This window comes from Brachypodium distachyon, chromosome 2 (assembly GCF_000005505.3).
Source record: "Brachypodium distachyon strain Bd21 chromosome 2, Brachypodium_distachyon_v3.0, whole genome shotgun sequence".
In the NCBI taxonomy this organism is placed as follows: domain Eukaryota; kingdom Viridiplantae; phylum Streptophyta; class Magnoliopsida; order Poales; family Poaceae; genus Brachypodium; species Brachypodium distachyon.
In genome coordinates this window covers 55620061-55631649 of record NC_016132.3, presented here as the reverse complement: position 1 = coordinate 55631649, position 11589 = coordinate 55620061, and the positions used below count along the sequence as shown (strand labels likewise).

At 45.2% G+C, this 11589-nt stretch overlaps 2 protein-coding genes and 1 long non-coding RNA gene across 6 annotated transcripts; 2 read left to right on the top strand and 1 right to left on the bottom strand.

Moving 5' to 3' along the window:
* The first annotated feature begins 258 nt into the window (after nucleotides 1–258).
* On the top strand, nucleotides 259–4546 carry LOC100832327 (AP2-like ethylene-responsive transcription factor AIL7). Its single transcript, XM_014898116.2, has 9 exons — nucleotides 259–641; nucleotides 748–1372; nucleotides 1708–1790; nucleotides 1946–1954; nucleotides 2078–2166; nucleotides 2337–2410; nucleotides 2533–2583; nucleotides 2708–2784; nucleotides 3324–4546. Exons 1-9 carry the CDS (start codon nucleotides 524–526, stop codon nucleotides 4259–4261), a joined length of 2064 nt encoding a protein of 687 aa, XP_014753602.1. The 5' UTR covers nucleotides 259–523; the 3' UTR covers nucleotides 4262–4546.
* A 160-nt stretch (nucleotides 4547–4706) lies between these two features.
* LOC106865953 lies at nucleotides 4707–9915 on the bottom strand. Of its 4 annotated transcripts, XR_002964162.1 has the most exons (6): nucleotides 9746–9914; nucleotides 6371–6710; nucleotides 5450–5524; nucleotides 5325–5367; nucleotides 5145–5248; nucleotides 4707–4853 (listed from the first exon to the last, which is right to left on the bottom strand). It is a non-coding gene; the product is annotated as an uncharacterized LOC106865953 (long non-coding RNA). The 4 variants fall into 4 exon arrangements; XR_002964160.1 differs by having other exon boundaries at nucleotides 5145–5367; nucleotides 9746–9915; XR_002964161.1 differs by lacking the exon at nucleotides 4707–4853 and having other exon boundaries at nucleotides 4909–5248.
* Nucleotides 6146–8478, top strand: LOC100844056 (extensin). Its single transcript, XM_003564801.4, has 3 exons — nucleotides 6146–6717; nucleotides 7164–8120; nucleotides 8220–8478. The coding sequence occupies exons 1-2, from the start codon at nucleotides 6342–6344 to the stop codon at nucleotides 8099–8101; spliced, it is 1314 nt and encodes a 437-aa protein (XP_003564849.2). The 5' UTR covers nucleotides 6146–6341; the 3' UTR covers nucleotides 8102–8120; nucleotides 8220–8478.
* Nucleotides 9916–11589: the final 1674 nt, after the last annotated feature.

Sequence of the window (11589 nt, the reverse complement as noted above, 5' to 3'; positions counted from 1 at the left end):
CATGCATGCAGGCAGGCCAGCATCAGGGTGTACTCATGTAGGCAATATCTTGACATGTTTATTTGGGGGGAAATGAGACAAAATATAGTGGACTCTCCCCCGAGAAAGCACAAGCAAAAAGCTGACCTTGTTCAGTTAAACCATGCCACTGTTTTTGTATTGCAGCCAACATATACACAAAATTTATGGTGCCTTTTCCCCCTGTACAGGAAAAGCTTCTCCTGCATAGGTGTAGCTAGTCTTACCCTCACATAGCTAGTACTCATAAAAGTACACTCGTAATATCAAGGATTAGTGCTATGGTTTGTATAAATATCTGCCCCAGTACTAGTACTACTAGTACAGTTGCTTAAGGCTGCAAAACTCTCTTCTTGACCTCTCCCTCCAGCTTCACCCCTGGTCCTTAGGACTGCTCACCGAAATGGCTTCCTGATCTGCTCGGTGCCAATCTAACAAAGCAAGCTTAAGTTTCTACTTAATCACTTCCACATCTTTGCTCTAGCTAATCGTCGATCAGCCGAGCATGGCTACCGTGAACAACTGGCTGGGCTTCTCCCTCTCCCCGCAGGAGCTCCCGTCCTCCGCCGCTGCCGCCGCCGGCGACGTCTCCGGCGCCGACGTCTGCTTCAACATCCCGCAAGGTACAGACACATATATGTACACACAGTTGATTAATCAAAAGGGCATCAAGCGTGTTAATACAGAAGTTTGATTGATTTGATTTGATTTGGTTGCGCGTGTGTGCAGATTGGGGCATGAGGGGATCGGAGCTGTCGGCGCTGGTGGCGGAGCCGAAGCTGGAGGACTTCCTCGGCGGCATCTCTTCCTACTCTGACCATCACAAGGCAGCCAGAAGCAACAACATGAACATCAATGGCGCCGCCGCCTGCTACGCGAGCTCCGGCAGCAGCGGCTACCAGCTTTACCACGACCACCCCAACTCCCTCCAGTTCGCCGACTCTGTCATGGTCGCTTCCTCCGCTGGCGGCGTCCACAATGAACATGGCATCATGGCAAGCACCACTGCCAATGGTGCAGGCACCAATGGCGGCATCGGGCTGTCCATGATCAAGAGCTGGCTGCGGAGCCAGCCGGCGCCGGCGCAGCAGGAGCAGCAGAGGGCGGAGGGGCTGTCGCTGTCCATGAACATGCCGCTCCTGCAGGCGGCGGCGGCGGAGACTAGCTTGTCCACGTCGGCAGCGCAGCAGGGATCTCGGAAGGAGAATAATGGCAGCAGTAGTGCTGGTTCTGGAGCCGTGGTGTCAGCCGGTACTACCAGCGCCGGCGCGGTGGTGGTGGAGTCGCCGGCAGCGGGGAGGAAGACCGCCGACACGTTCGGGCAGCGGACTTCGATCTACCGCGGCGTCACCAGGTACATATATACCTATGTATAGGGTGCAATGCATTATGCAACCCATACATGAAATGAATTTAATTTCTCTACTGGATCGAGCTAGCTACAGTCCAGCATGCACATCATCACCAATATGGACAAATGCTGATTTTCTGTTGATTCTTGTTGCAAGGTAGACTCTTCTGTGTGTGTTTCTTGCAAGGAAATGTAGTACTGTTTCATTGCTTCTCATTTTTGTTTGGATCAAATGCGTATGGATGCTGTTGATCATATAGATGCATAGGATCGGAGTGCTATCATGTGGATGTGGGACGGGAATGTGTGTATATTTTTGATTTTGGTTGGTTATATAGGCATAGATGGACAGGGAGGTATGAGGCTCACCTGTGGGACAACAGCTGCAGAAGAGAAGGACAAACTCGCAAGGGTCGTCAAGGTACTGAATTTATGCTAATTAAGTTTATATATAGGTGTCTTCAAATCTGTTTGATATTTGATCTTTCCTCCCTCAGTGTTGCTGCTTATTGACATTCTTCTTCTTTTCCTTCTTATTTCCGGGTCGATTGGTTGGTGTTGATTTACTCTACACAGTTTATCTAGGTAACCAAGATTCGGACCCAACTAATTAATTAGATTTTTTTGTGACAATATTTAGACGAGTCATTGTTCACCAATGATTGTTTTCATCTTGCAAATTAACATTGATATTATTTGTATGTATAGGTGGTTATGACAAAGAGGAGAAAGCTGCAAGAGCTTATGATTTGGCTGCTCTCAAGTATTGGGGCCCCACCACGACGACAAATTTTCCAGTAAGCATATATATACTCTTCAGTTTGTACATTCATTGTTTCTGAAGAAATCATTGTAACTTAATAATATCTGATTGGTCACTGATATCAGTGGTGAATGATAACCATATCTTAGTGTAGCTTACTGAAGTTGTACTTAAAGGATGCACATACGTATGTATATTTTTCAGGTAGATAACTACGAGAAGGAGCTGGAGGAGATGAAGCACATGACAAGGCAGGAGTTTGTGGCGTCTCTCCGAAGGTTGGTCCCCAATCTTTTGCGATCATTAGCAAATCAATCAATCTATACGAATAGATTAGTGCTACTTTTATTTGATCAATGATGCTAATTAATTACTCCTACGAATCCTTGTATCTCTGCAGGAAGAGCAGTGGTTTTTCAAGAGGTGCATCCATTTATCGTGGAGTAACTAGGTATACATTTTTTTTCCCCTTTATCTATTGTACAATGTAGAAGTTTAGGAATGATCATTTCATCACATCTGTAAAAAAATGTAATTATTTCTGACGATCCATCTTCCAATGTGCATAAATAAAGGCACCACCAACATGGGAGATGGCAAGCAAGGATAGGGAGAGTTGCAGGGAACAAGGATCTCTACTTGGGCACTTTCAGTAAGTTATATGTACTCCATCTATACTGTTCATTACAGAAGACAATTAGTTCCATTCATATAGTAGTAAAAAAAATACATTTTCGTTTCTAAGAAAATACTCCACTGAATCAGTTACCACCCCCAATAAGATTGCAAGAATCATTTTGTCACGCGTCAGCGGGACATGGAGTGAGAAATACTAAAATGCTCACAAATAGAGCGACAAATCCTAGATTTTTTCCGTTGAAATGGGACCGGCAGGCCTGCAAGTCATGCATGCCAAGTTGCATTACTTTGTGCCTACTGTTCATGTGCCCCTTCTTTTGCCTTTTCTTTTTAACGTAGCCTTCCATGTTTAGTGCTGCCGCTGTCTCCCGTTCCCCGCTGCATCTAGTCAAAGTCATCACTGCCAGGCAGCGTGCATTATTTGCAGTAAACTACTTACATTAGAATACTCACTAATATAATCATACCTCTTCATCTATCATGCATGCATGGATGCGGCGACTGGTGGTAGCTAATGAAGCGTGCACGGCAATAATGTGTTGTGTTCTGTAGGCACGCAGGAGGAGGCGGCGGAGGCGTACGACATCGCGGCGATCAAGTTCCGGGGGCTGAACGCCGTCACTAACTTCGACATGTCCCGCTACGACGTCAAGAGCATCCTCGACAGCACCGCCGCGCTGCCTGTCGGCGGCACCAAGCGCCTCAGGGACGCGGCTGCCGCCGATCAGCACTACCAGCAGCGCGCCGGGGGCGTCGTCAGCTACGCCGCGCCGCAGCTCGGTGGTGTCAACGAGACCGCCCTTGCCTATGGCGCGCCCTACTACCACCACCAAACCTCCGCCGCAGCGTGGCCGACCATCGCGTTCCAGGCGGCGCCGCAAGCGTCGTCGGGGCACGGGCACATGCTGTACCACCCGTACGGGCAGCCATTGATGCGCGGGTGGTGCAAGCAAGAGCAGGAGCAAGGGCAAGGGCAGCAGGAGCCGGACCACGCGGTGATCGCGGCCGCGCACAGCCTGCAGGACCTCCACCACCTCAACCTCGGCGCCGGTGCGCACGACTTCTTCTCCCAGCATGCCCACGCCATGCACCAGCAGCAGCAGCAGCACGGCGGCCTCGGCAGCGTCGACAACAACGGCGCGGCGTCGCTGGAGCACAGCACTGGCTCCAACTCCGTCGTCTACAACGGGGCCGCTGCCGCCGGGGACACCAACAACAGCTACATGCTGCCGCCCATGAGCGCTGCAGCAGCAGCTGGCTTCGGCCTCCGCGATCAGCAGGACGAAGGCGGGAAGATGGCGTACGAGAACTTCCTCCTCGGCGCCGCCACCGACGGCTACTGTGGCCCTGGAAGGATGGCGGCCACCTGGACACCGGTGTCGGTTTCGGCGGCCCAGCCAGTGGCGGCAACGAGCAGCGGCAGCGACATGGCCGGTGCCGTCTGCCATGGCGGCGCGCAGCTCTTCAGCGTCTGGAACGACGACAGTTAGTTGGATCGACCGCCTTTAGGCCAGTCAAAGTTAAGAAGGCACCACTGACATTGATAGCATAGCACTTATTTAGGGTTCTTGAGAACATCGGCCATTAAGCTGTTATTGTCATGTCCTATTATTAGTATTACTACTTAGTAGCAAGCTTAGCTAGTTGGGAGGATGTTCTTCTGAAGGAAGGGAATGGTTTGTGACTATGAGAGCTACCATTGTTTTGGGGGTTCAAGTTCAGAAGGATATATACATTTGCCTGATCATTAACTAGTTAATTACATGGTTAATTTAGAGATGGAGCTAGATAGCTAGCCTGGTTACTAAACTAAGGAAATGTTCTTGTGGCTGACATGCAGGCAGGAAAATGCATGATGGCAGAATTTATCGTGGGTTCTCAATCAGTCAATCTTATCTAGTATGTTTCTTACTGAAGAGCCATGTAGTATGCCTGTATGCACACAAGAAATTTTAAAAGCCTTGATCCCCCAAATGTACAAAGTATGATCTGATCGGCAGAGCTGGGCTATAATTTGGGCAGGCTGAACAATACTTGGCCCAGTGCAAACAAGACGATCATTTCTCAAATTGATCTCTGTACCTACAAAATGTAGCTACCATGAATTCTGAACTGGCTGCCACCAAATGCCATCTACTTGAGCCAAAAAAAGAAAGGGATTCTCTAAAAACAATTTGAGAATAAATTTAAGATTTTAAATCCCCATATACTAAATGTTTATTTTCTGCTAATCAAATGGGATCTCTCTAAAGCCGTGTGCATCATGGGTTCAGTTCCATCCAAAATCTCAGGTCTGACAGATGATTGCAAGAGGTCAAACAAACTTAGAGCATAGAAAGGGAAACAAAACGATAGCATATTTGTTTGTTAAACCTGCTCAATTCATTCGTGGAGCAGATCAGACAAGGGATGCACGCGCCCTGCAAAAGCTTCCTTTGACCAAGGACACAACACCTCATGCTTTGCTTTGCTTTGCCCTGAGGTTGGTGAGCTGCTCTGTTATGGTCAGCGAGCTAGTATCTTTGAGCAGTTGAAGCTACACATACCACTCACCTCGGATCACCTGAATATTTTTTCTTCTGAAGCAAGGGTAAATCTGCACCTATAAATATGCAAGTGAGAGTGGTTGAAATAGCAGGCAATCCTCAGTGGGTGATTAAATGGACTGATACTGTTACCTTGCATGCATCAGGCCCTGGGCTCCTGGAACTGCAGGACTTATTCTGCACTCGCCTGACCAGAAAATCTTTTCCCTATGAAGAAGACAGTAGATGTTAATTTATTCGAATGGATTCAGTTTAGCTGCACCACTGACTATTCCATGAAGCAGAAACAGGTGCCCGAGGAATTGGCATCACAAATTCAGAATAACCTTTCCAGATTGTTACAATTGCAGGCAGAGCTTGTAGATGACAGACTTTCAAAGAATCTAAGTTGGTACGTCGCATATTGGATAGGGATATCTTTTTTCTCTAAAAATGGTAGAAAAAAATCAAAACGTTTTGCACTTTCAGATCCAAGTGAGATGAGTCCAGTATGTAAGATAAGCTGCAAAAAAAAAACATGCACAAAGACCAACCGGCAACTGCAAAAAAGAAAAGAAAAGAAAACATGCACAGAAGAACTGCGAAAAAAGCAGGCAACTAAAATCTGTGCATCGTGCAGAAAACTCGCTACATGAATTCATGCCAATTTTTCACTGTTCAACTTCAGCACTAACAGCTTGACATACACTAGGCAACTAATTCCAGATAAAGTGTGTATGGATAGTCAGTTAAAGTCTGCTGAATGTACTGATTTAGGCTCATGGAATTTTAACTGCTAATGTAGATGTATATTTGCGACCGCTTCAATACTTACAGTAATATTCTCTGAAATAGTATACAAGCAGATTTATGCACGCACCATGTCAACCAAGTACAAAAGGTTATCTTAAGTGACAACAATTTTCATATTTTCCCAACCTGAAATCAAATGGTGACAAAGTACATACACTAAATATTCAAATGGCTATATTGCCACCTTACCACCCCTGAAATCAAATGGTATTTATAATGTTCAATATTTATAATGGGTTTGGCTTTGGTATGGATGGGTACCTGCTGTCCCTCAAACCATGACAGGTGCCACCTTGAACATTATAAATACCCATCCATACCAAAGCCAAACCCATTCACATTCCCCCTCATCCTCTCACTTCAGAAGAGCTGTCCAGCAATGAAAATGAGCGTGGGAGGCCAGCCAAAGGGTCACTTATGGCTGGTCTTAGCTGTGGTGATTGCCATGTTTGCAATGCACGGTGAGGCAGCCAGAAGCTTGTCACCACCTTCTCTTTCATTATCACCAGCATATGCTCCTGTTATTAAGGTGGTAGGGAAGGTGTACTGCTATAGATGTTTCAACGAGGCACATCCAGAAGAATCTCATGGGAAGGAGCACCTGCAAGGTGAAAATTTTGTCATTAACCAGTTTCCACTTGTCATGATCTAATCATTCGATGTTTCTTCTTGCCTCGTAATTTTCTTTCTGTAAGATAATACAATTGGTCCATGAACATGACTATAGAGGAAAACTGAGCTTTGTGCTCACCACTATCTGATGTAGTTTCAAGTATCTGTAAGGCTGTAAAAGAAGGATCTGTACTTTTTCACTGCTATCTGGATAAGGCATTTTTAGTGTTTTAGAAGCCCTATATACATAGCTGCTAAAAGAAGTTACTGAGAAGGTAGGTCAGAAAGAGGATGAAGACAAATGGGATTGCTCCCTGAATGCATATATACAATGTACTGTTAACCAAATTGTAGTAGCTAAATCACATTGGAGAGAATACTCTAACTTAAATATTCATGCCTCCTTCCTACATTTCATACTTTTTATCCTGATCTGGTGCAGGAGCCATGATCAAGGTCACTTGCCAGGCCAATGACCAGGCACTAGTGCGATTTGGCTACACCGAAAGCAATGGAAAATACAGCGTGGGCATCACAGATTTGCCACTTAGCAGCGCCTATGGGGCTGACTCGTGTAAGGTTGAACTCCATGCAGCACCAGGAGGATCTGACTGCAATGTGCCAATGGAGTTAAATTTGTCTGGAGTAAACGTTTACTCAAAGTCCAACAAGGAGGTGGTTTTCCAAGCCAACCAAGTAATGGCGTTTGGATCAAAGAAGACATTTGCTGGATGTTCAAAACCTCACGTTCTTCCACCGGTCCATCCGTATAATTCATCACCACTTCCATACCAGTATCCCTCACCTCCATCCAGCTACAAGTTCCCACCGTTGCCGTACCAGTATTCACCACCTCCATCACATCAGTACACATCACCTCCAATGAACTTCTACTCTTCGCCACCACCCCACCAACTGTCCACACCGCCAAACAACTATCAAGCTCCACCAACATCTAGCAATTATCCGTCGCCTCCACAGGGCTACAAGTATCCAACACCAACCCACAAGTATTTACCACCACCATACTACTACAACTCTCCACCACCGCAACACCAATATTCGTCACCTCCAAACAACCATGTAGCTCCATTAGTGCCTTACCAGAAATCCCCACCCCCGACCTACAACTACAAGTCGCCTCTTCTACCACCGTCACCAGCGCCTGTTTACCACTATAACGCTCCACCACCTTACCACTATTCACCACCTCCACTTAACTATGGATCTTCACCCCCACCTTACCAATATTCTCCGCTATTACCTCCAAGACATCTACAACCAAATCTTCCTAATGCGAAGTCGCCACCAGCATCAACATCTCCACAGCCACTCCGGAACTCCTACCAATCCCCACCACCACCGAACAAGCTGTCTTAATTAAGCATCAAGAAGGAATGTAAGTTTTTTGGTGGGATTTATGTGGAGTACCATTTAAAATTTAACACGTATGGTCACATGAAATGTTACCTATCTGATTTCATCCATCTCATTTCAGGATCAGACATGGGCAGAACAACGGAAGAGTAGAAGTCTATCTCAAGAGGAAGAAGTGCCGTAGCTGGAGTTTCAGCTGTGGATTTCAGTCTCTAGAATTATTTACCACTTATTGTATGTTCATCTTTCATGGTATTACCTAGAGCTATTTCAGCAATGTAATCCTAAGTCGTGTGTTCTTTGATAGTATCCATGTTATGTATTCAATCCAATATATCATATACGATATTTCTCTGTTGCAAAACCAGATTTTTTTTCTAGCGTGTGGCTGCGTCTGTTTCTCAAGAAAATGAAACAAAATGAGGAGATGTTGTCCTTGATTGGCTACTTCACTTATTCTTTTCTTGTTCCACAGTTTCTACTGCGGCATCTATCTGAGATGCAATAAATCCAGACAGGATTTGTCCACCACAATAAATCCATTACCCAAATTCCATTTTGCAATCAAAATGGATGTTACATCTTCACAGACTCTTCTAAACTCTTACCAATCCTCACTACCACCGAACCAGCTGTTTTATAACCATAAAGAAGGGCTTCTTGAAATGTAAGTACCCTAATGGGCTTTATGTGACGTACCATTTTGTATTCCACACACTATGCATCATCTCTTTGATATTCGATCATAGTAATAATGTGAATTTTCAGCCTTCCAAGATGACTCATATAAACTCAATATAACGTGGATTATTGCATTAGTGTATGATAAAAAATAATTATTTTGCTAAATTATAGTTAGCAGACATGCCAGTCATATGGTTTCCTCCCTCTCATTCTAGGCTCAGGCCGTGGGCAGAATAAATGGAAGAGTTGAAGTCTATCTCAAGAGGAAGAAACTTCACGGCTGGAGTTTTCAGGTGTGAATCGCAGTCTTCAGAATTATATACTGCATGTCTAGTATTATTTCATCCTTCATTTCATTCCCTTGAGCTATTTCTTCACTTTTCAGCAATGTAATCAAAAGTCCTATGATCTTTGTTAGTATCCATGTTCGCTATTCAATCCATATTATATATAGTTGCAGGTCTATATTAGTTTCTATTTGTTGCTCAAGAAAATGGAAGAAATTAGAGAGAAATGTTGTAGTTTAACTGGCTACTTTCTTCAGTCAAGAATGTTCCCACAGTTTATACCTTGGCATCTACCCAAGATGCAACAATCCAGAGGGACTTCAACACCACACAAAAATCCTTGACTCAATTAAATTCTATTCAGTGGTGTAAAGTGAGCTTGAGCGTAGTGTCAGTGTGCACACCAATCGATATCTGTCACCCTAAAGGCTCAAAGCAATATCACCAGTAAATTAACGCGGTTCCTACATAAAGCCAAAGGATCATCCATCACCCAACCACGCGCCCGCAAAGGCACAATGCACTACTACTTGGCAGTGGCGATTGCCAGAAAAAAATTTGAGCTCAAAATTCCAGGCGGATCTCGTGACATCTACACGGAATTATTCGCCAACGAAAACCTACGCGGTTTTACCAACATGAACTAGTAACTCAGCGAACGATTCCTAGAACTCACCGGAGAGGAAGACCGAAGAAGCGGCGGTCTCCGAACATGTGGCCCAACATCGCCGGAGTTGGCGGCGCTCGGGGTGGCTGGCAGGAACCGGGCGCGCCGCCGCGATTCCACCCGCCCGAGGATGCGGAACGCAGTTTGGGTGGGCTTGGGCCTCCCAAGGAGTGCATATTAATTTGGGCCTAGAATTTATTAGACTGGCTTGGGCCACCCAAGAGGGCGATCAAAACAGTTTACCCGTGGTGGTTGCTCTTTTTTTTTTCCTAAAAAAAGGTTAAATGTTTTTTCGTTTTTAGCGGCGCATCGGCTAAATGTTAAATAACCATGGCAGAACACATTGATAAGGTGATCCTTGTTCATAAATCTTAAAGTCAGTGGCAAATAATCATCTTGAATAAAAGAAGTCCTTGTACACGGCGACACGTTGCGTGGTTGCTTTTGAAATCTATTTTTGACTTGCTCACGCACGCACATAAGCACATTTGGGGCAGTGACGTCTCTCTAGACGCCGGCCGTTAGCTTTCTGCATCAGAACGACCCACGCCTAGCACGTGAAGGCGTGATTCGTTCGTTGAGCCACTCTTCCTATCACTGCAAGATTAGCATTCTCCTTTCATTCCCGTCAGGCTCGAGCAGAACCTGAAAAAGGCTACATCCTCATCTGTGATTTCTCAAGGATATCTCGTAGGAAAAAAAAAACTCAGTGAAACACAAGTCCAAACACTATGGATGAGGTGCACGTCATTTTCCCAAAAAAGGAATCAAGTTTTTCGTTTTTGGATACCATAACAAGGGAGCAATTGATGATATACTAGCAAAAAAAAGAGATGGCTTGCATGCAAATGGACGAATTAGATAAGCAAAAAATATATATGGAGATTTTTTTTGCATACAAACAGCAGATGTTGTCACGGGAATAAAAATATAAAATGTCTTCTTCCTTCTGCTTGATCCAGTTGGTTCTGTTCCGGGTATGGCGATGACGAGCCTGAGGCTGGCGTTGCAGGCCAGGAGGCTGCAGATTCCGGAAGCACACAAAGTTTGATGCCAAGGGAATATAACCCGGACATATTCGCCTGTGCTGCGATTGGAGGAGGCCCGAGTGAGGCTAAGACACATGTCACGTATCAGTCCCAACTGTACATGCAGATAGTACTCCTATCTCCAAATCTTTCACTTGAATGCTATCCATACATCTTTGATCTGCGGGACACGAGGCTTATCGCCCAAACATAGGAGACCGTACCTTACGTACACACATTTGTTTCTCCGACGCGAAAAAGTTGAATCTTCAGTGAACATATGAAGATATTCAATGAGCATTCTGCCCGTACTCGGCGAGATTAATTGGAGTAGTAAAACAAGGTATAGAACAACCGTAGCTCAATGAGATCAACCGGTGTCAGTTCCGAATGTAGTAACTCCGTCCAGCAAAAAATGTCTCAACTCTGACCAAATTTGAATAAATTTATGCACTAAGTCATATCTAGATACATTCAAATTTTGACAAATTTAAGACATTTTTTTGTTGTACGGAGGAAGTAGGAAATTTGACGGGATTTTCGCAAGAATTTGGAAGTAATTTGACGGGTTGTTGGCAAGGGAATACATGTAGAGGTGCTTCTGCGCCAACGCATGTGCACCATGTTTAAAGCTCAGGAGGCCCGGCGACCATCATCATCAACACCAACAAGAGCATTTAACGGGACCAGCAGACACTTTAAACGCAGGATTTACCTCGAGATCCGCCTTCTCACCAACTCCAACGAGACCAAAACATGTTGTTGCTGTAGCAGCTCCGATTACTGTTGCATTCAGAAAACAAGAGAAACAGAGGGAAGAATCTG